Raw genomic sequence first — 23894 nt, 5'->3', positions numbered from 1 at the left:
ATTTGGTGTGCATTGATCTAGGCATAACCTATGATTACATAGGTATTCGCTGGTTACGTTTCTCATGGGAAGGGTCATCCCACCTTCTAGGAACGCGATGATGGGGATGATAACTTCTCCCTCTCTTCTAACGTTACCTATGGGTTCTACTGGGCAATATCTCAAGCCTACGTCTTGAGGAATATGGTATTTGGCTCGAAAATCCTCCATACCGGCGTCGGTATCTACTAAACACTTAAATCTACCCATTTGGTAGGAGTGAGAATGAAAGTTTAGAGAAGGGGAGGGGTCTAGTTGTTGGCCGAGGACAGAAGCCGAGAAGAAATGAGTAAAGGAAGTTGAGAACTTACGGAAAATAGTTAGGCGATTCTTCACGAGTTTCTTGACAGAAAAGAGAGTGAGTAACTCTTAGACTTGATTGATTCCTGAAAAGATGGATGGAGATACGGTTTCCTAGGCGTTTTGGCGTGTGGGAGGCGGCCTCAAATCATAATTATCCCGCCCAAATTTTTAGAGCGAACTCGGACCGTTGGATGCAGATCTCACCGTTGAACGTGGAGAACAAGACGTAACTTGCAGTCATTAATGCAAGTGTTCTAGGTTTCGAAGCGTTAGGGACAGTTTTAAAGGAATGAAAGGACCCCTACATGTGTGGTAGTTTGCAAAGTGTGTGGAGGGTGCGCTGTTGGTTCAAAACTCCATTTCTCTCCTCAGATGGGGGAAAAAAATGAAGTTTTGAGAGACTATTGTGGGGGGTAAAAATGCTTAAATACACATTTGGGCCTTGGGCCTGGTTAATCGGTATAAGTTTTTTCAATCAGAGTTTTCGAGGCCCACAGGCCAGTCCGCGCTACTAGAGGCAGAGGAGTTGTCCGAGGAGGAGTATCTCCTCGGACGGGCCCAGTAAAGGCCATAGAATGTGCTAAAGGATTTAGAGACAGAATTCTGGAAGATCTATTGGGTAAAGACGTGTTCCAAACACTCGTTAGAAGGAGAAACGAATGAGAAATATTTGAGGAAAAAACTGCAACCACCGCATTAAAAGCCCTGCATCTACCTCTCTGGCTGCATTAATAGAAAAATGACTTCTGAATAGTAATATTCAGCCTTCCAGCTATTATTTGAAAACTTTAAGAAGGTGGTGGATGGGAGAAGTATCTAAGAGGAAAATTTGTGTTACACGTGGATGAAACAGGAAAGAAGAAGAAGGTTATAAGAAGACGAGAGAGGAAAGAAGAGATGAGACCTCTTTTGGAAACTAGAAAATTGTAATCTTTTGCTTAGAGAAAGAAAAACCATACAAGTAGTCATCGGCTTACGTTCGAGAAGAGTTTTTTTTATCATATTTATCTATTATTTGTGTAAATTGTGGCCTTCTAGCCTGTTTATCAGTTCCCCAATATCCCTAACCTAGGTTTCAAACTCATACTTTACAAATTTCATTGTCTAAGGTTCTTTAGGCCCAAACCCATCACTCGTTTGGGTCCGAGTACAAATTGTGCACTTACAGAAATAGAATTAGCTATCATTTGAAGCTTAAATAACACATTACCAACCTAAATCCCTACAATATGTTATATATGTAAAGCTTATATTTTGTTTATCAAACTATTTACAATTACATACTAAACTTAGGCAAGAAAAAGAAAATATAAAGAGAAATTCATAAAAAAAAAAAAATCACCAAGAAATTATTAGCTCGTGAGGCCCCACTCCTCGTCACTGTCTCTCTAAACTTCTAAAGTCTAAACTCTAAACCTCTCACACTAAATACCGAATCTATGTTTTGTTATGAAGCCAAGTAGTTCATAATATATTCTTTATAGAAAGCTTCAAGTATCTTCCCAACCAAATTGAAAGCATAAAAGTTAAATAAGGAATAGGAAGGGAACCTGACATTCTCACGATTCTTTGCTGCCACAATAGCCGAATAGCTCGCTCAAACAGTGACTTTTATCTAAGTAGTTTCTCCCTCTGTTAATCTTTTAGTGTGCCATGTTTTGTGGAGGAAGAACATTGCATACAAGACAACTGATTAGGCTAATCACCATTAGAGAGTGTTAAGCCGCTGAGATAATTACTAGGGTTTTGAGATAGGAAGAGAAGAGTCCTAAAAGTGTGTCTCTCTTAACTTTGATTATTAACCTAGAGTTTTACTCCTTATTAAGTTTGGACTAAACAAAAATAGTTTTATATAAATAGAATAATAATTTTATTTAAATATTGTGTTGACATGGAAAATTATGAGGGTTTCAGAGGTTTCGGTTTTATATATAGACTAGTCGCCAACTCAGGCTATGTATGGGAACTTACCTATTTATGAGGTAGGCTAAAATAATTTTATAAAATCTTAAATTGATTAAGAAACGACATCATCGCATGATTTTCTATTGTATAATTTCAATTTGTGTTACAAATTAATGAATAAGTCATTGCTTGAACATGCAATGGCTTACAAAAAATTTGTCAGACAATTTTAAATACTGCAAAAAAATAACTCAAAAATTCAGATATTAAAACTTCTAAAAAATCAAAAAATATTAAAGAAAAATTATTAACATTTGAGTTTAAGTTGGATTTGTTAGAGAGATAGAGTTTTATTCCTTGATAAGTTTGAATTAAACAAAAATAAAACTTTTTTTTTAAATGATGAGTTTGAGTTTAAGTTGGATTTGTCCAAGAGATAGAGTTTCACTCTTTGTTAAGTTTGGACTAAACAAAAATAATTTTATTTAAATAATAAATATTGTGCTAACGTTAAAAATTGTAAGGGTTTTAGATGTTTCGGTTATATATATGTATATAAGGAGTTTGTTCTTTCATGCTATCTCTTTTTTTTAAAAAAATTAATTAGGTAGTTGTGGGAATACAAAGTGGTATTCTTACTCTCACATTATTAATAAATTATAATATGAATTTAATTAGTAAAAACCTATTATTATGTGAGAGCAAAAATACCATGTCATTATACTTTTAAATACTGAATAATTACTGCCTTGATTAATCATATTGACATGCCATGACCAATAATGTACTAGTGGCGATCATCAATCGCTTTACTAACGTGAGAAGTAAACTTGATTTCACAACACGAACTAGGTTGAAGAACGTAGCAACAAGAGTTTGATGCATTAACAAGACTTCACCAACTCTAAACCCCAAAAAAATTAAATATAAAGCTTGATTTATCGCAATTATAATGTAAAGAATTAATGGTTTGGTTCAATTTTTATTTTTTATTTTTTGAGAGGCTCAATTCAAAATTTGAAAAATCAAAAACTAAATTAACATTCACGTTGAAGTCTAGGGGTGACAAAAAACCCACATATATTTAACCATTTTTTCAGGATAATTAATTAATTGTTTTTTGTTTGTTTATTTCAATAATTCAATCTTCTCAAGAAAAATTTCAATAATTCAATAATTGGGAAAAAAATTTATTTGAATTAGACGATTTAGAATATTAAAAGAGTGTTCTTAAAACCCAAAATTCTGTTTTACATCTACAACTCCGCATAACTCTTTTACAAAATCTTATTTCAAATTCAAAACACAGTTTTCCAGCTATTTATACAAATGTATCTTTATTTAAATTTAAAAGTGTTGTTATTTTCAGTAATTGAATTAATTTAAATATTACCCTTCTATCAATTTTTTTTAATACATTTACCCTATAAATGATGAGTAAGATTGGCTTGAAAGCAACCATAGTTTTGTGTACGTAGACATATTCTTAACTTTAATTATAACTTCAAAAGTATCCATTGAAGTGCAAAAGTTCTATCATCATTTTTTTTTTGGATATGAAGACTGAAATGGAAATTACATCTTGAGCAAGAGTATGTTCTAGAAAGAAAAATGATGCCATATATCGTCATTATTTTTTTTATAAAAAAATTAAACATTAAGACTGAGCATCCTCCTGTTAAATTAGTCTATATTCTTGAAAATCATGGTCAATTGACATATGAACTACTTTTTCGTACAACCACCTAAAAGAATAAGGGAGATAATAATAAAATCATGCACCGTGATCATTGATCACACATATAAATAATGAAACCATTAAAAAAGAAAAAAGAGAAAGAGAAATCAAAATCCCAAAGGCAAAGACAAAGACAGAGACAAAACCCCTCCCCATCTTAATTAATTTATCCCAAAGCAACATCCCAAGAATCCGAAGAATGGAACCTCCATTAATTTATTTATTTAATAAGCTTTATCCCCTTAATTTATAACACTTTTAACTATATATAAAAGGTTTGTGGAAACCCAAAAAATAAAAAATAAAAAGAAAGAAAGAAAGAAACTGACTTAACGAAACGACACCACTCCCAACTCCCAAGTAGTGAATGAGTCCTCCTTTTCTCAGCTAAAAAGTTTTTAAACTTTTTTTTTTCTTTTTTAAATAATTTATTCTTGTCTCCATTATCCCTCTCTTACGCACTTTTCCTCTTCATTTTTCTCTTTCCACAAACGTCCTCAAAATTATATTCCTTACTAAGATCCCAAAGAGCATCGTTCAAAAGTTTTGTGCCCTTCCGTAGTACACAATTATTTTTAATTAAGACTCGGGAAATTCATTACCTTATCTATAATTATACAACAATTTGGAATGTCCAATAATAATTAGGTTTTAATATTGTGTGTCCTTATGTTATTTTTTTAAGATAGTTTTAATATATGGTATCGAAATTGAACCACATATATTTTATTTAATTATAAAAAATTTTACTAAATGATCTAGCTAAAATTTCTTTAGTAAATAATTTTAAAAAAAAATTTATAAAAAATAAAAAACGAAAGAGTGATTAATTCTTTTTTATAGTAATTTTTTTAAAAGGAATAATTAATGTATAACGGAACTTATAATAATTTGGTGCCTAGGTATCTCATCTTATCTCAGAAACAGTGGTTCCTCCTTAGCAAAGACAGTATAGTATAATTTATTATCCTTTTGTCTCCATATGTTTCTCTCAAAAAAATTTTCCACTCTGTCACACGGTCATATCATTTTTTTTTCCTCTTTTCATATCATATCCCTTTTATTTTTCTCAGAGAGAGAGAGAGTCTGACACAACACAATGCACCGTCATCCTCTCTCTCTCTCTCTTTCTCTTTCTCTTTCTCTTTGTCTCTGCAACTCCTCTGTTCTCACTCCCCTTGTCTTTCTCTCTTCCCTCTGTCTCTTTCCCCCCTAAACCTATTCCCTCTTTTATTCTTCATTCTCTCTCTCTCATTTCTCTATCTCTAAAATTCTCTTTCTCTCTGATCGAACGATCATGCTTCAGAGCTTGGTTCCGCAATCTCCAATATCTACCATGAATCCGAAGCGCGTGGACCGCGACGACAGCTCTGGCGACGAGACCACCACAGCAACAAAGCGTAGAAATCTCTCCGACGAGGCCTCCGTTTCCGGCGAGAAAGCGCTCGTCGAAGAACTGCACCGCGACGAGAGCGAGTCGAGTGGGCTCAGACTCTTAGGTCTCCTTCTACAGTGCGCCGAGTGCGTCTCCGTGGATAATCTCGACGACGCCACCGATCTCCTCCCCGAAATCGCTGAGCTCTCCTCTCCCTACGGTTCTTCGCCGCAGAGAGTAGGCGCGTTCTTCGCTCACGCGCTCCAAGCGCGCGTGATCACTTCGTGCTTGGGTGTCTACTCGCCACTGAGTTCGAAAACCCTAACTTTGACTCAGTCTCAGAAAATCTTCTCGGCCTTGCAATCCTACAATTCAATCAGCCCGTTAATCAAGTTCTCTCACTTCACGGCGAACCAAGCGATTTTCCAAGCATTGGACGGCGAGGATCGCGTCCACGTCATCGATTTGGATATAATGCAAGGGCTTCAATGGCCAGGATTGTTCCACATCCTCGCATCTCGGAATAAAAAGATCCGATCCATGCGGGTCACCGGGTTCGGATCCTCCTCCGAGTTACTGGATTCGACCGGGAAAAGACTCGCCGACTTTGCCACGTCATTGGGTCTGCCTTTTGAGTTTCAACCGGTGGAGGGCAAAATTGGAAATTTGAAGGACCCGAGTCAACTCGGCCTGAGGCCGGGTGAGGGCGAGGCTATAGTGGTTCACTGGATGCACCATTGTTTGTACGATATTACTGGGAGCGATTTAGGAGCGTTGAGATTGTTGACTTTGTTGAGGCCCAAACTGATCACGATCGTCGAACAGGATCTGAGTCATGGGGGTGGGTTTTTAGCTAGGTTTGTGGATGCTTTGCATTATTACAGCGCGTTGTTCGACGCGCTTGGCGGGGATGGATTGGGTGCGGACAGTGTAGAGAGGCATATGGTGGAGCAGCAACTGTTTGGGTGTGAGATTAGGAACATTGTGGCTGTGGGTGGGCCCAACAGGACTGGAGAAGAGAAAGTTGAGAGGTGGGGCAATGAGTTGGGTCGGGTCGGGTTTCGCCCCGTTTCCCTTGCGGGTAACCCGGCTGCTCAAGCTAGCTTGTTGCTTGGGATGTTCCCTTGGAAGGGTTATACTTTGGTGGAAGAGAATGGGTGCTTGAAGTTGGGTTGGAAGGATCTTTCTTTGCTCACTGCCTCTGCCTGGCAGCCGTCTGATTGAATTTCGATTTGATTCGATTCGATTCAGTCCAATTCATTTCGGATCGATCCGAAACCATGGAAATAGGATGATGCATAAAAACATGGGTTCAGGGTGGGGGTGATGAGCATAGGATCATGTTTTTCTAATTTTTTTTGGAACATGTTAATGTTGTTGAAGTAAGGGGTAAGAGGGAAGGGTTTGAGGATTTTTTTTTTTGTACTTTAATAAATACACTTTTGTTAGGACATTTGGGACATGGAAGCATCAAGTGAAGTAGACTTTGTTGTAATTCTTTGTAAGGAAACAAATGTAGTTAAATTTGTTCTTATCTTATGTATTTGAGTAAACGCAAACAAAAATTAAAGCAAAATGATACTCTCTATTTGGAGGAAGTAGCTCAAGGGATTCAATTCATCTTCTTCTTCTTCTTCTTTTTCTTTTTTAATGAAATGAAAGGATAGGTACTAAATTGAAATGGGAACCATTGAAATTTAAAACACTACTTGTAATCGTTTAAGTTATTTGAATATTTGACATGTGTACCCTTCTATACTATAAATTAAGTGGAAGTCGTTGATTTGACTCAGGTTTTTTGGAGGCTTTAGGAACGTAAAACCCTTTTAATTAATTTTCACAATCATTGGTATGGGCTTTCTGAATGGTTTTATAGAAAATTGATATTGCTCTTATAATGACTTGATCCTTATCCTCTTTGGCAATATGGCTTCATTTATTTAAGTTTTTTCTTTTTTCTTTAGTTGCAGCCAATTCCCCCCCCCCCCCCCCCCCCCCCGGCGACTAATGATCATCAATCCAAGCTATCAAAATAGAGATTATTTTTACAATATGACTTCATTTATTTAAGATTTTTTTTTTTTTTTTTGGTTGCATCTAAAAAAAATCAATGATGGTGAGACCTTAAAGAAATTGTCAAAAGAGAAAGTAATTGAGAATCTGCATGCCACTAGGATGGATGAACTGTGAAATGTGAAAGCTCTGCTAATGATGGTGAGATATATGCTACTTTTTTCCAATTCTATGTCCCAACTTTTGGCTTATAAGTCAAATGAGGGCATACACTACACGTGCATTGACAAAAATAATCTTTCTTAAAGTGGAATCAATTAATCGTCTATGCAACCATAATCAAATCAGCACACTAGTATGTCTGTGTGGTACTCGGCAAATTTTTTTTTTTAAGTATGTCTGTGCGGCAACACCAAGAAAATTGAACCTCAATAATTTCGGAAGTACTATTTTATTGGAAGAAATTTTATAGCAAAATGAACAGTTCCATGTTACCCTAGTGATGCTTTATTGCTTTTGGGAGATATGAGTGCAACTTTCATGTCTACCGTGTACTAGAAAAGGAAAAGTCGCATTTGTTTTTTAGTAGTCGAAGTCTTTGGGTAATATGATTGTTTTTTTTTTCTAATTACTTCGTTGACATATGAGGACCGGCAAGTGGGATAGAAAACGATAAATAAATCAGAAAACCTACTAATCAAGTTCAAAATCATTGAAGAAAACACAAATTCTTATCTAGTATATTCGCATTATCACGTAACCTCGCGGTTTGATAAGAAGAAAAAGAAAGAAAGAAACTCACCTTAAATTGGGGATAATTGCATTATTTGATAGTTCAAAACCCAAAGCTTTTTTCTTTTTCTTTTTTTTTGCCTTGATAAAATGCAAAAATAGAACCTGAACTTTAGGTCAAAATCAAATTAACCCACTAATCTTAATCTTGAACTTTGAGAAATAATTTATCTAAACTTTTGTCTCTCTACATTTTATTTTTACAAAAAATATATATATTTAGAATGTACTTTAATAAATTAAATTATAGATATCTCTCTTTTACCTTATTTTTATATATTAAGAAGATTCAGAATATTAGTACTTGATTTCTCAATTCTCTAAATCACCCTTAAGTTTTACCTAACATTACTTTAAACAAATAAATTAGTGAGAGTATATAAGTAATTAAAATTTAATTGATAATTCAATTAAATTTTGCTCACTATTTGAAAAATGATATTGAAAAATGACTTTTGCTCACTGTTTTGACCACAAGCTTTGCTCCACAAAGAAATTTTGAGTGAAGTTTGTTTCATTGGAAAGTAGGCATCACGAGTTTCAATTTGAACATGAATTTTGCCTAGTTTGGGATTGTATTAAGTGAGTTATGACCATTTGAAGTCAAGCCAACCTAGCTGTCAAATTAGGATTTTTTGAGATGCATGAATCATGCATGCGTACGCATACATGTACTTGCGTGCCCATGTTGCATTCCAGAACTCTAGAACTTCAATTTTAGGGGCCTAAAACAACATTCTTTGATGTGGGCCGGCCCCTAGATCCTTGAGAACGTCCAAAGGCGCCTAAAAGACCTTGAAAACCCTAGTTTAAACATATAAATACAACTTTATGCCTCCAAAATAAAACCCTAGCTACAAAGAGTGGATTTTTGACCTAAACTCTTCCAAAAACTCTTTCTTTTCTCTGCATCTTTGGCACTCACAGATTATGAACATTTTTTGGTTCTTCAAAACCTCTCTCTAGTGATTTTAAGGCATAAACTATTTTCTAATCTAAATCAAAAACCTTTTTCAAAAGAATCTTTTCAAGAACATCTTTTTTATTTTGAGTTATGATTACCTATGAACTATTGAATATTTTGATTTCCTTGATTATCATTGAATCTTGTTGTGTAGGCACTGAGGGGTCGGTTAAATACCAACCAATATGTGTTCCATAAACAAGGCGAGTCTCTCTTCATGGCTCTTCCTTAATTTGGTTTTTATAACTTGTGTTCTTATTGTTTTTATTTGATTTATTTGTTATACATGCTTAGGAATATGTTTTGCTTTGTTTGATTTTGTTTTGTTGTGTCTTACCATATTTTGAATCAATGGTTGAATTAATATATTAGAAGTATGCTAGGTTTTGTTTGATTATTGTTTTGTTGTTGCTTTAATATGTGTACACATACAGTTGGGATGCGCATGCATACCTTATGTATGTGCACGCATACTCATGTGCAAATTTAGGGTTCTTGCTTTTTGTTTGTTTGTTTTATTTAGTTTTAATCACATGTTTAGGTCTTGTTGAGTCTAGTTTTCACCTGTTTAGGTATAAGGTTAGTAGAATAACATGTTTCACATGCTTTAATTGATACATTGATAATTAGGGTTTATGTCTTTGATGAATCACATGAACATGCATTAATGCATAGGTACTAAGGTGTTATGGTGTAGTGAGGTAAGTGAAGGTAAGTCATGCATATGAATATGAATTTGCAACTTTGAATATGATGATTGGTCTCCTTGATTGATGATTACCTTGATGTTAGGTTTGAATTATTGAATATGTTGGATTAAATGCCTTGCTGATGCTAATATTTTGTGATGTGCTTGTTGCCTTTGGATATATATTTTGTTAGATGAATGATAGGGTTTTTATGCTATGGTTAAGTGTGGGACATATGCTATGTTTGGATGTTAAATGCATGTTACTATGTGTTAGCTTAGAATAACATATTAGAGGATCCTTTGATAGGATTAGGATTTGGAACACAATGAGTAGAGGCCGACGTATGAGTCAGGTGGGGTTGGGTGCCTAACACCTTCCCATCCCATACGTAAACTCCGAACATGTGCTCCGGTAAAGATTGGTCTGTTAAGAACCTAAAGGTTCCTAATGGGGATGAGTATGAATTGTAGGGGGATTGATGGGAATTGTAGGAAATTGACTTAATTCAAGATAGTCACCCTAATTAACTCATCATAATCTCAACTAACTAACTAACTAACTAGGGATTACAACAATTATTTCATATTCCTAACATTTCCCTCCCCTTGAAAACACCTTGCCCACAAGGTGTTATTGTAATTGACATCTTCATGAGAGGAGACCAGCCACTAAACTAATACTCCAAGTTATTCTCAACTTCGAACACACCGACTACAAAACATTTAATCAAAGCCCATAAATTGAGCATAGTGGCCTCATTCTTAACCAGATCAACAAAGGGACATTTCCAATGGAACCTTGACTCTTGAATTTTTGGACAATTAAACCCATCCACCATGGAGCTTAACAGATTGTTAATTACATCCAGCACGCAAGAATCTATGCTATGAATATAAGGGTTCGCAACTTCAATAATACAATGACCAATTGGAGTAAAGAAATATATTGTCAAATAGCCTTCCATGTAATCTCGAGGATCTGGCCACCAATTTAACTCCAAGGAATCAATTTCAAAGACATGTAGCAACTCCACTACACTAATACTAGGCTCTAGAAGATGTATTTTCTCAATCATACTAAGGTGGCTCCCACTTATCTTTGGATCCAACTCACTAGATTCATCATTTGACAATAGTAGCAAAATATGGGAACCAAACCCACATCTCCAATAATCTTGAAATTGTTCATGTGTAGAAAATAGGAGATCACATTACTGGAATTTATCGCACTACTGCCTCCAAGAAAACATTCTTGAGTAATTAGGACACCATCTATTGATATGAAGTCTTGGGAAGGAAAATTGTAGGTGTCAGCTTCCATGAATGTAACCAAAGAACCTTCTTGGAACGGCAAATTAGGCTTGCCACCAAGAAGTAACCTTAAAGAAGCTTGGTGGTACCCACGTATGATAGAAACTTGGCCACTATAAACATGTCCAAGATAGCCACGTATGAGATAAATTTGGCCATCAAAGCAATTGTAGCCAAGATCAACTACAACTCTTTTGCATGAAGCTAAGGAAATGAGAAGTTCATTGTAGAATTTAGAGACCTTCTTTTGATGTTCCACACCCAGGCTTTGCACAATGAGGCTCGGTTGCCTGCCCAGTATCTTTGGGCTTGAACTGGACATGCAATTATAGTCTCAAGCTTGGATACACAAAATGAAGGCTGTGATAGAATGATAAAAGATGAGCATGATTGCACTTGGCCTTCATAGGCAATGAGAAAATGAACATCATCATCTACTTTTACATAGAAATCAACATCTTGACTTGCAACAATAGTAGTAGATTCTTGAAACTTGGTTTGTTCTTTAAGTTCCATTGAATCAAGAGATTGTAATTCCTCTTCTATCATGTTCTCAAGATCTTCTTGTAATCTTGAGAGCTCTTCTTTCATGATCTTTTTAGATTCAACCAAGGCCTTGACTTTCTCTGAAACTTCTTTCACCATTTGTTGTCAGTCCTTCAAGATTTCTTATCGATCATATTCACTCGTCTCAAGATTGACGCTCTGATACCAAATGTTAAGAACCTAGAGGTTCCTAATGGGGATGGGTATGAATTGTAAGGGGATTGATAGGAATTGTAGGGAAATTGACTTAATTCAAGGTAGTCATCCGCCATAGAGAGAGAGAGAGAGAGATACACTAATGCACTAAGAAATTGGTTTTATTCTTCATTGAAATCTAATATTGAATTACAATCACGTATTTATAGGAGACTAACTTTAATGTCATTGGCTTGCTTGGCTCAAAATAATTGGCTAGTTAATTCAACACATGCTTTACAAATTAAGTTATGTGTTAAATGAGTTACATATGCTCAAATCCTAACTAACTCATCATAATCTCAACTAATTAACTAACTAACTAACTAACTAGGGATTACAACAATTATTTCATATTCCTAACACAGTCCTTCCACAAGGACGCTATATTTATGGTTCCTAGACCTAATCTAGGTGACGACTCCATTTCTTTTCTCCACCGCGGTCCACTCGGCCGAGACATACTCCCCCCGTTGTGCCCACAGTGGCGACTCCACTAGGGATAGAGAGTTTGACTCTAATGTGCTCCATCTCCTAATCTTAAGAAAGGCTTTTCTAATATTTTTTGCACGCACTCCACTTGGTTCTTTTTGTCCCTTTCACCTCGGTTGGTGATGAGTGGGAAGGTAGAGGCTCCACTCAAGCCAAAATATTTCGAAGTTCACCCCTCTAACTCAATCTGTGCCATTGCTTATAATGGGCTTTGAGTATGTTAACGGTTTGCCACCAATCCATTACAGTCCATTTAGGCCTAAGGTTGGAATCATGGCCTACCTAGTTGTGAGTGACCTATTGATCTTTTTAGCATTAAAGGCCTTACCCACACATAGTGTAACCCTAGATCCAATTCATAGGGAAGCCCAAGTGCATGTGTTTGATCTTTGTTTGATTTGACCTAAAAGAAAAGGTTTGAAAAAAAAAATTCAAGAAATGAAGAAAGTCTTTTGCAAAGAAGAAAAGTTTTCAAAAAAATAAAGTATTTATTCAAAAAAAATAAAGTTTACACCACATTTGGGAATAGGTTTTTTTTTTTTTTGAAAGCCTAATTATCAAGAATTCCCACATTATCAGATTATCCCTTTTATTCCTATGCAACCAAAGTCATTTTAATCAAATTCAATCAACCAATCACATAAATTCTTTAATTAAACTTAATCATTGACCAATCAAAATTAATTTCAATTAATCTCCCGTGATTGGTTTCACCCAAATAAAATGTATGCAAACTGTAAAAACTTGGTATCCTGATATCTTTTAATCCAACAATCTGATTTGAGAACCGAACATACTGTCACGATCGTTATAATCTCAAGATCATTTTTATGATGTGAGATGAATGATTTAATGCATGAAATGAAATTATGATTTTTGGGTGCTTAGAATGATCATTTCAATCATCTTCCAAAATTAAATTATGGGTGCAAAATTGAGTGTCTACAGCCATCAAGTCTTGACTAATGGGGTGCAATGTGTCCTATCCTAGTGTTCATCTAACACATTTCATTAGTGGGTCAATCTTAACGATCACCATGAGAGGCTTGAGTCTCACTGATGTATTCAATGTCACCACGTACAAGATGAAGTTGATTAAGAATGGTAGCAAGTGTGGCTTCTACTCTAGAAGAAGAAGAAGAAGGTGTTGCATCATCACAGGGTCTCTTGGTCTTAGCGACCATCTATAAGGAACTCTGCACAAGTGATTCTTTCCCAATGACACTCAGGACATAAAAGTGAGAGGAAGAAGATCTAAGCATTGGAGATCTAGGATAGTTTGGGTTACCTACCCTTGGAACATGGAGTACTTTGGAGATAAGCTCTGAAGTAACAATGATATGTGTACCATGTACTAGTGTAGTTAAATGAGATACAAAGGTATCGATAGTATGTGTGTTGGAGTAAAAAACCTGTATAAACACATTTGGATAGGTACTTGGTTGTTCACATAGGAATTCTCATTCACGTGATCTAAATGATCCAAGTACCATGGTGAATAGCTTGTCTAGAGAAGTTCCACGACTTCCTTTTGGGAATCTAAATCATGGTGAAGCAAACTCTTATTTCTATTATTCAAGAGCTTTGTAACGCAATTAACATTTTCTGATGTTGCCAATGAAAAAGTCTAGGATTCAAACCCCCCCTCCTCAAAAAATCTCATTTCTATTTGAAGACAAAAAAATCCCATTTAGAAAACTTTTTTTTTTTGTTGGATAAATTGCTTATTAAAATCATGGTTTTAAAAATTGGATCAGTTAAAGAACCGAAAAAGGTAGTGGTTTTTGGTTTTTTTGGTCCAATCAATGATGTCATAAATAATTAACTAATAATTTTAAAATTCTAAAAATAAATAATTATCTCTATATATTAAGAGGACATATTTTCACTTTTAAATCAACAAAAAACATTTTATTGGACAAAAATGGATAAACCTCAAATTGGAATGAATGAAAAATTATGACACTAAGTGTTAGTTTGGATACGGATGGAACTACTTGCGTCTGGCGTTTTTTTTTTTTTTTCAGCGCCCCATGAACCGTGCATTTAGGCTTATGAACAGTAACAAATGCGTAAACAGTAACTTTTTTATTAATTTTTTATTATTTTCAGTTTTTAGCAAAATAAGTGGTATCTAAATAGACCTTAAATTTAAAAAAGAAGAAAAGAAAAAAAATATATGTAATAAAATATTATTACTATTTAGTTAATAATTAATACATAATAATTATTTATGGTTATACAACGCACCTGTATGAAATTAATTTATAGGACCAGTTATTAAATTTATGCTCATGGTTGTGTTTTTGATTTATGAAATGCTAATTTTTTTTTTTTTTTTTAAAGGGAATGAAAACGCAAATGTTTTAACTAATTGTGTTGCGGCATGGCTAACAACGTGGCACTGGCACATAAACAAAATGAAATCTGGCACTCCCATTATTATCCTTACCTATCCCCACATTTTTAATTCCCGTTAGGCCTCTATAGTTTACACCATTTAGTTGAAGGTATCGGTTTAAATGGAAGTGGATTTATAGATTAAAAGGATAATTGAGAAAAAAAAAAAAAAAAAAGTTAATAAGGTTGAAGAACCTCGAGCAAGGCTCAGGTCAGGAAACGTTGGTATAGACCCAGGAGAGGACAGCTGCCAAAGCAACGAGGGGCTCTTTATTGAAAAAGTAAAGGCAAAGCTTTAAATGGAAAATGAAAACTTTATCATAGGCGGGTAAAGCAAACCTTGTCACATTAGTGGCAAATTCAATCCCTTCATACCAAGCAGCCTCTTTACTTCTACCAAAACAAGTGTACTCTAAGTTAGATGCTCTTGATCGAAATTTTTGGTGGGGTAAAAAAGACGATAATAAACCAGGATGTTGCCTCAAGAGTTGGGAATCCATTTGCACACACAAAACCAAAAGCATTTGGGCATTAAAAATATTGAAGATATGAATAAAGTGTTAGTGGCAAAGATGTCCTGGGAAATTGTTAGCAATGTTGATAATTGTGGGCGAAAGTTTTCCAAAAGAAATATGTGAAAACAACTACGATTCTTCAAATTAATTTGAATAGATTAAATAACCTCTCAATTTCAGATTGGGTGAAAATGATTGTGTATCTGAAGACTTGCTGGGGCTAAACAATGTAGAATCTAGAAATTTCCATCTATTTGCTGCAATTGTTTGTGACCACTTGTGGAGGATCAGAAACAAAGTAAGGGTAGAGGGAGTCAAAAGCAACTCTATGGAGATTGCGGGACAAATATTGAGATCTTTTGAAGAGCACAAACAAGCCGGGAGGGAACTAATTAAGAAACCATCTAGAGACCCAAAATGGTATCCTCCATCCACAGATTGGATTAGTTTGAATTTTGATGCAGCTATTAGAGAAGGATATAGCTTTGTGGTTGCGGTGAGTAGAGACCATAAATGGAATCTTATTAAGGTGTGGACCTGGTAAATTAGTCCAAGAAGTTCTATTCGTCGTGAAGCTGAGGCGGCTTGGTTTGCTATCTGTAGAGCAACAGCTAAGGGATTCAACAGAATAATTATAGAAGGTGATGCGTGGAATGTGATAAGAGCCTTTGCAAAAATCAGGCCCCTCAATGGAGCATTAAAGCTATAGTTGAAGATATTCTTAATTTAGGCAAATCTTTTGTAAATGTAAATTTCTCTTTTGTGTATAAAGAAAGCAACGTGCCTGCCCATCTGTTAGTATAATGGGCTGCTATTTTGTTATGGACTGGGCTAGTACCCATCTCCTCCCTATCACTCTAAATTGTTCAGACTTTGGATAGGGGTGAATCTAGGCCCAACTCTTTTGTTCTCTTCTATTACTTGGTCGATAAAGTATTTATTAATTCAAGAAAAAAATTTACATAATGTTTGGGAACAGTTTATTTAGCTTAAACTCAAAACTTTTTGCTAAATATACTGTAAATAAAGGTAAAAACTAACTGAAATAGTATAATGAAACCCATAAATAATATTAAAAAGTGCAGTGAAACCATGAATAGTAACAAAAATAAGATGAATAGTAGCAAAATAAACTAAACTAGCCTTTAAGCATGCGCTCATGCGCGTACTAAGAGGCTCTTCTATTTTTTAGGTAAAAGTTAATAATTTGCATTCATTATAATTTGAAATTATTACATTTTTCAATCACAAAATATCTAGAGGTATGATGAGTATTATGGGCTTATGGGTGAAATAATTTTTTCATCACACCTCTAGGTATATTGTGATTGAAAAATGTAGAAATCCCAAATTATTATTGATGCAAATTATTAACTTTTTTCCACAAAAAAAAGAAAAAAGAAGAAGAAGAAGAACCTCTCACACGTGCCCAAAGGCTAGTAGATAGATAATGGGTGATGATGTGGAAATTAAAACATAATAATAGAATGAATTTGCTCAATAAACTTGCACCCAAATGGGAAAATATACAATACAATCTATTTCCCTCTCTTTTATGTGTGTGTGTTTATTTCTAAAAATAAAATAAAAAAGGGAAGTGACATGGTAGAACGTGCATGGGTTAACTAATTGTGCAAGAATACATTTTTGACATTAATATTAGATCAAATTTCACTTGAAATTAAAACTTACCACAACTTTTTAGTAGGAGCTACACAAAATTTTTTGCCTTGAAAACAACTAAAAAATTGAATACATTCAAGATTGAATTCAACTTCCACTTTAAAATGAATTCATTCTTTGTATCTAGATTTTCAAATTTTCATAAAGCACGATTGATACCAATTTAACAATCAAATAGATTGTAGAAATTTTTTTTTAAAGAATATGAGTTATCCTCCAATAGTATAATGATTAGGTGTGTGTGTCTATATATATATATATATATATATATATATATATATATATATATATATATATATATTTTTTAAATGTGGAGAGGAAAAAAAAAGTGAGAGAGTTGGAGGAAAGAAAAAGTTGTAGTTAAAATTGAGGAGTTTTTAATTGGATTATAACTTAGAAACTTGAAATATAAAACTGCTTAAAAAAATTGCTTAATGATAATGCGGACATTTAAAATTGTCGTGTAGAAGTATGGAGTTGTGTGTGACTAAAATGTGTGTACAATTGTTTTTTTTTTTTTTTTGCAATAACGACAAATGTGTTTTTACAAAGAAACGCGTACTTGTTTTAATTTTACTATTTTTTTATAAACGGATAAAGCAATTTTAAAACCATTAGGAGAGTGGTCATATTTTGTAAATAATGTTTTAGTGAAAATGAAAGAAGCATTTTTACCAAGTTTTGCTGCTACTTAAACCTAGGTTATAGGGGTATTTTTAAACAAAAAAAAATTTGGTCCAAATAATGGAAGCCCCTTAAATAGCAGTATCTATCTATACTACTATTTAAGGGGTTTCTCCCGTTTGGACTGAATTTTTTTTTTGGTTTCAAAATACCCTTACACCCCTAGGTTTAAGTAAAAACAAAAATAAAGGATAATCCCGTAAAAATACATATCTAACTTGTATTAAAATATTACTTACAAAATAGGAACACTTTTCTACTAACCTATTTTTTCAAAACAACTATATATTTATTATTTTTTTAATAGAAAAATTAGTTAAACTACCTACGTTTTTGTTGTTTTTTTTCCTAAAAAAAACCTTAATTTCTAATACTACTTTATTATTATTTTAAAAAAAAAACCCTACGTTTATCCAAATATGTTAGTATTAATTTTTATAATAAAAAAACAGAACTAAATATCCAAAAAAAAACTAAATTAAATAGATATATACACATTTTTTTTGTTTTTGTTTTGATAAGTAATTACATCTTCAACTCCCATTAAAACATTGCCTATAAAATAAGATCACTTTCCTGATAGTTTTCAAATTACTTTTTCCATTTATAAAAAAATTAAAACTAAAACAAACACATGTTTCTTTGTAACCTGTCATACCCAAAAAAAAAAAAAAAAACCCACATCTACCATTATTACCCAAAAAAAAAAACCAACCATACACCCACATTTCTTCTAATCATATTCATAGGTGCATTTTTAGATTTCACTGAACACAATTTATTAACCTTATGGTAACCACAAAGAATGCACAGGGAGAGACAAAAAAATTTGGGATACAGGTGCCTCCATCCAAACTCCACAAAGATTATACCTACTACTTATTGTTCCTCAGACGATCCAACTCATTTTCTCTCTCAATTTTTTTTTTAAATTTTTTTTTTTTTGAGGAATCTTTCTCATATTTATGTATGCATATATTACAGGTTTTGTTATATGTGTGCCAAAACTTCTCTTCCAAATGGAAACAGGTTTTGTTAAATTGCGTTTATTGTCATGTTGAGTTTTGTATTTTTGATTAACCTTTTATTTGAGCAATTATTGTTTAGATAAGATGTGCCATTCTCATATATGGCTCTACTCTTTGTTTTTTTTTTTGCTGCTTTTGTTTGATATAGCTACGTTTGCTAGGGTATTCTTTTAACATTTATAAGTGCCTTAAGAGCATCTACAGCAGTGGAGCTAAAAAATTAGCTTTTTAGCTCCACCAAAAGTTACTTTATCTATTTTACCTATACATATCTACACACATGCTGCAGCAGTGGATCTATTTTAGCTTTCAACACAATAAAATAATATAAACATCACAATAAAATAATATATCTTCTACAATAAAATAATATATTCCACAACTCAAAAAACATTCATAGCACCAACCACAACCACCTTTACCATCAGCCACAATCACAAGCACCACCACCACCACCACCACCACCACCAGTCCACAGCAGCAAAAAAAAAAAAAAAAAACCCACCAACCGAAATCTCCAATCTTTTTCTCAACCCAGACCAAACAAAATCACCAATTATAAAAAATCATCAACTCTCATATTCTTTCGGTGAGGAGGACAGTGTCGGCGTGGGTCTGATCGGCGAAAGAGAAGTGGGTCTGAGGCTTGATCGGCGGTGGGTCTGAGGCTTGATCAGCGGTGAGCTTGAGAGAGTTGAGAGTTGAGAGCGTTGAGAGGGTTGATCGGCGTGGGCTGAGGCTTGATCGGCGGTGAGCTTGAGAGAGCGTTGAGAGGGTGATCGGCGTGGGCTGAGGCTTGATCGGCGATGAGCTTGAGAGAGTTGAGAGCTTCGAGATGGTTGATCGGCGTGGGCTGAGGCTTGATCGGCGGTGAGCTTTGAGAGGGTTGAGAGAGTGAACTGTGAGAGAGAAAGAGACTTGAGAGTTCTGATCAGTGACTGTGAGAGAGAAAGAGAGAGGGGAGCGTGAATAAATCTGAATAAAAAAGAAAGCACGTATTATTTTTTAATCCCAGACTTGAATAAAATTTTTTTTTTATAGCTTTCAGCTACAGTGCTCATGTATTGATACATGAGCACTGTAGCACAAAGCTAAACATTTTTAGCTTTGCCTCCACTGCTGCAGGAGGGTTTTTTGGGTTTGAGTGGAGCTAAAATAGCTATATAGCTATTTAGTTCCACTGCTGTGGATGCTCTAAGAAATGTTTATTATTTTGCCTTTTGGACATTCATGAGTATCAGGCCAGAGATAGCATGAACTACTTGGCCAAAAAGTGAGAAAGAAAAGGTACCTATTATTCTCTCTCTTTTTTTTAGTCTCTTCAATTTTTTTATAGGATTCATGAGGTTCATTATTTTGCCTTTTTGGTTTCCTAATTTTTACGACCCGTAAATGCTATTTGTGAGTTTTACATTATCATTTTGATCTCCTTACCAGTTTTATACGTTTGCTATAATGGGCCATGCTTAGATTTAATTATTTCGTTTGGTACATCAAAATTTTTATATAGTCAGTTTTGGATCTGTGAAAGAATACAAATAACTCAGTTCTTATGTATTTTATGTACTTATTTCCAATCTCTTTATAGTTTGTTTCTTTAAGAGAAAGAGAAATTAAATTTGTCATTTGTGGGATTGTACTATGATGCATCATAATATACACAACAAATTTTGATTTTTTTTTTCACCTAAAAAAGATTTCTCAAAGAATCTTTATACAAACATCTCTCATATGGAAAGTCAAAATAACAAAATTTGAATACTTTTTTTTTATGAGACGAAAAATTTAAACCTGTTTTATTATGTACCTTCTGTTGACTTCTTGAAACAACTGTAGCACTTTGTGGGATTTGTTGGAGAGATCATCAATTGCCTGTTAGCGTTACATTCTTTAAGAATAGTTTTTGTTCAATTTCGGTAACACAGACTTAGGTTCATTTTCACATTTAGTATTAGAGTGCTGCATTAATTTCAGTTTCTTAATAGAGGGTTTGGAAATGGAGTTGGGAAGTCAAGATAGTGGACTTGAATCTTGGCAGTTGCAATTTAATGGCACAATATCTTCCGGTCATCCACCGAATCTAAATGAACATTTTAAAACCAGCATTGCTTATACATTCTTCACAATTGTTTTAAAAACTAGTTTACATTGAATTGGTAAATGAAAAATGAAATAGTCAAATCTAAGAGGATGTTTAAATATTTATGGAGCAAATGTATAGTTTGTTTATTGGTTGTTAGTTTGTTTAAAAAATAAAACAAATATGTTATTGTGATTTGTGAGCATCTTAACAATTTCTTTGTGTTCAAAACATATGTAACATTTTTTTTTTACTTCTTTTCAGGTTTACTTAATCACAATTTTGTTGGATTGCATAAAAGCCTAATTGGTTGACTACATGACTTTAAGGAAGAATTGAAGCAATTATCATTTATGTGTTAAAAATTAACTACGTAAAACAAAGACCCTACTTATGCCCGTATCTATCTATCAATGTCTAATATTTATATTATACTTAAAGAAACAATTTCTACATAATATGTTCATTATTAATTGTTTTGTTAAATTAATATTCCGAGTGATTTTTTTTTTTCAGAAAAATATCAATGTTATATATGAGGAGGTTCTTTCCATCGCTAAGTCAAGAGATGTGACCGTATTTTACAATACTTTTATTAATGAATTTTTATGGAATACAAGATTTTTATCAATGAAATATTGAAATTTGTCCAACACAACTATCAAAAAAAAAAAAAAAAAAGGTAAAAGGTACATATTAATTTTAGTAATGCACTAGCACAACTATGCAAAGTAAAAATTGGTAATGATTTATATTAAGTTTGCATGGGTTAAAGGTACATATTAATTTTAGTAATGTATCGAAAAAGTGCATTGATTCATGGTATACTCATCACATCTCTAGGTATTTTTTGTGATTAAAGTACGATTAAGATTCAAGGTCTTTGCAAGTAGCTTTTGGTACACCACACTCGATGGAGATGGATTCTCTTTCTGCTTCCTACTACCTTTAGTGAGCATGTGTGCATAATCAAAGTCCATTGCTGATCGATTTGGAATAAACTAGTCAATCTGCACACTCACACACACATATATGACAAATTAACAAAATTCTTAAACTGTTATTGATCAAAACCCTAGAGAACATTTTAAATTTTAATAATTCCTTAATTCATAAGAAAATTACGAAGAGAAGAGTATAAAATTGATGAAGAATTCTTATGTTTTGGAGATTAGTGGTTGTTTGATCCGAGTGTTTTTGTGGAAGAGAGCTCTTGTGATAGGAACCCATTATCACACAAAGAGAGAGTTTTGTTTTCATAGAGCGAGAGAGTGTGTTTTCACTTTTCAGAGAGAATTTGAATTTCACACACACACACACACACAGAGTAGTTTGACAGATTTGTGTGTATTTTTTATTTATACTAGCCTCTGAGCACGCGCGTGAAAAGAGAGAGAGAGAGAGAGAGTAGTTTGACAAAGTTGTGTGTATTTTTTTTATTTATACTAACCTCTGAGCATGCACGTGAGGCTATTCTATTTTTTGGGTAATGCCTAATTTAGAGTATTTATTATAATTTGAGATTACTATATTTTCCAATCACAAAAAAAACCTAGGGGTGTGATGAGTATTAGGTGTGGTAAAATAATTTTTTCATCACACTCCTTTTTTTTTAATTGAAAAATGAAGTAATCCCAAATTATAATAAATACTCTAAGAGTAAATTACAAAGTTAGTCCCTATCTTTTATACTGTATCTCAATTTGGTTCCAAATCTTTTAATTGTGTCAATTTGATCCCTAACCTTTTAGTGCTGTGTCAATTTAGTCCTTGCTGTTATCTTTTGAATGAAAATTACTGATGTGAGACCCAAATAAAAAATTATTTTTTTACCACATCAGCAGACACCTATACTGCCATGTCATTTTTTTTAAAATCAAATTAAATCCAAAACACGTGACAACCAAAATCCCTAACTCATCATTATCTCTTCTCATTCTCTCGTTAGTCAGCCTCACAACCCATCTCCATCTCTTCTCCCTCATCCTCAAGATCTGAAGTTGCAGACAACAGTGAGGAGGGTGACGCTTCTATCTTCTGGTGGCACTAGGTCTCTCAATTTTGGCAAAAGCACAAACCTATAGACAACCACAACCTCAAGACGCAACAAGAATATGCATTGACTAGTGCTCCCTCTTAATACTAACTTTAGCCGTAGCATCGGATCTGGTTATTAGGGCCTTTAAAAGCAGATTGTTTAAAGCTGAAACAGCCCAAGCCTTTCTCAAGGTATTGCTGATGGTATTCCTCTGCTCGGTAGAGTTTCTTGGCAGGTAGTATCTCAGTTACAATCTTCCTATTCAAGAGCTTCTGTTGTTGTTCTAAAGACTCTCTCGCTGCATTTTCTTGCTTAGGTGTATAGAAGTATATACCATATCTATATTGTGTCCCCACATCATTGTCCTACACACCAAGGAGTTTATTGTTAGCATCTGTAAAGTGATAAGGCTGTGAGACAAATGTGTGTGCGCAACAATGTCAAATCAACAAAGCATCTGTTTTGAATATGGAAGTAGTGTGACTTTTTAGACTTAGCATATGGGCATGCAAAATTGAGAGACCATAAAAGTAATAATCTTAGAGATTTTGGATGGGGAGTTTGGTGACTAAGAAGAGAGAGGGGGAGAAGAGACAGAGATATGTTAGAGAGTTTGGATTTTAGGGATTTTGATTGTCAAGTATTTCAGATTTAACTTGGTCTATTTTTTAATGACATGGCGGTATAGGTGTTTGTTGACGTGGCAAAAAAATAATTTTTTATATGAGCTATTTGCCACGTCAGCAATTTCCATCCAAGATTAACGGTAGAGACTAAATTAACATAATATTGAAAGGTTAGGGACCAAATTGACACAATTGAAAAGTTGAGAACCAAATTAAGATATGGTATAAAAGATAAGAATTAACTTTGTAATTTAGCCATACTCTAAATTAGCTTTTACCTAAAAAAATAAAAACACGCGTAAGAACATGCTCAAAAGCTAATAGATAATAAAATAGGCTTTAGGTACAGCCACTTTAAACTCTAATTTCAAATGCAAGCTTTAGGTACAGCCACTTATTTAGTAATTTCCCCCTTTTTGTTATTTTATTATTATTATTTATTTTTTTTTTTTGTTTTTGTGTGTGGCAGTTAAACT

The 23894-nt window shown here is 33.9% G+C and overlaps 1 protein-coding gene across 1 annotated transcript; it reads left to right on the top strand.

Moving 5' to 3' along the window:
• The first annotated feature begins 4962 nt into the window (after window positions 1-4962).
• On the top strand, window positions 4963-6979 carry LOC142614622 (scarecrow-like protein 23). The gene has a single exon (XM_075787176.1). It carries the CDS (start codon window positions 5283-5285, stop codon window positions 6582-6584), a length of 1302 nt encoding a protein of 433 aa, XP_075643291.1. The 5' UTR covers window positions 4963-5282; the 3' UTR covers window positions 6585-6979.
• The last annotated feature ends 16915 nt before the right edge of the window (window positions 6980-23894 follow it).

This window comes from Castanea sativa, chromosome 11 (genome assembly GCF_040712315.1).
Source record: "Castanea sativa cultivar Marrone di Chiusa Pesio chromosome 11, ASM4071231v1".
Classification (NCBI taxonomy): domain Eukaryota; kingdom Viridiplantae; phylum Streptophyta; class Magnoliopsida; order Fagales; family Fagaceae; genus Castanea; species Castanea sativa.
This window is presented reverse-complemented; position numbering and strand designations above follow the sequence as displayed.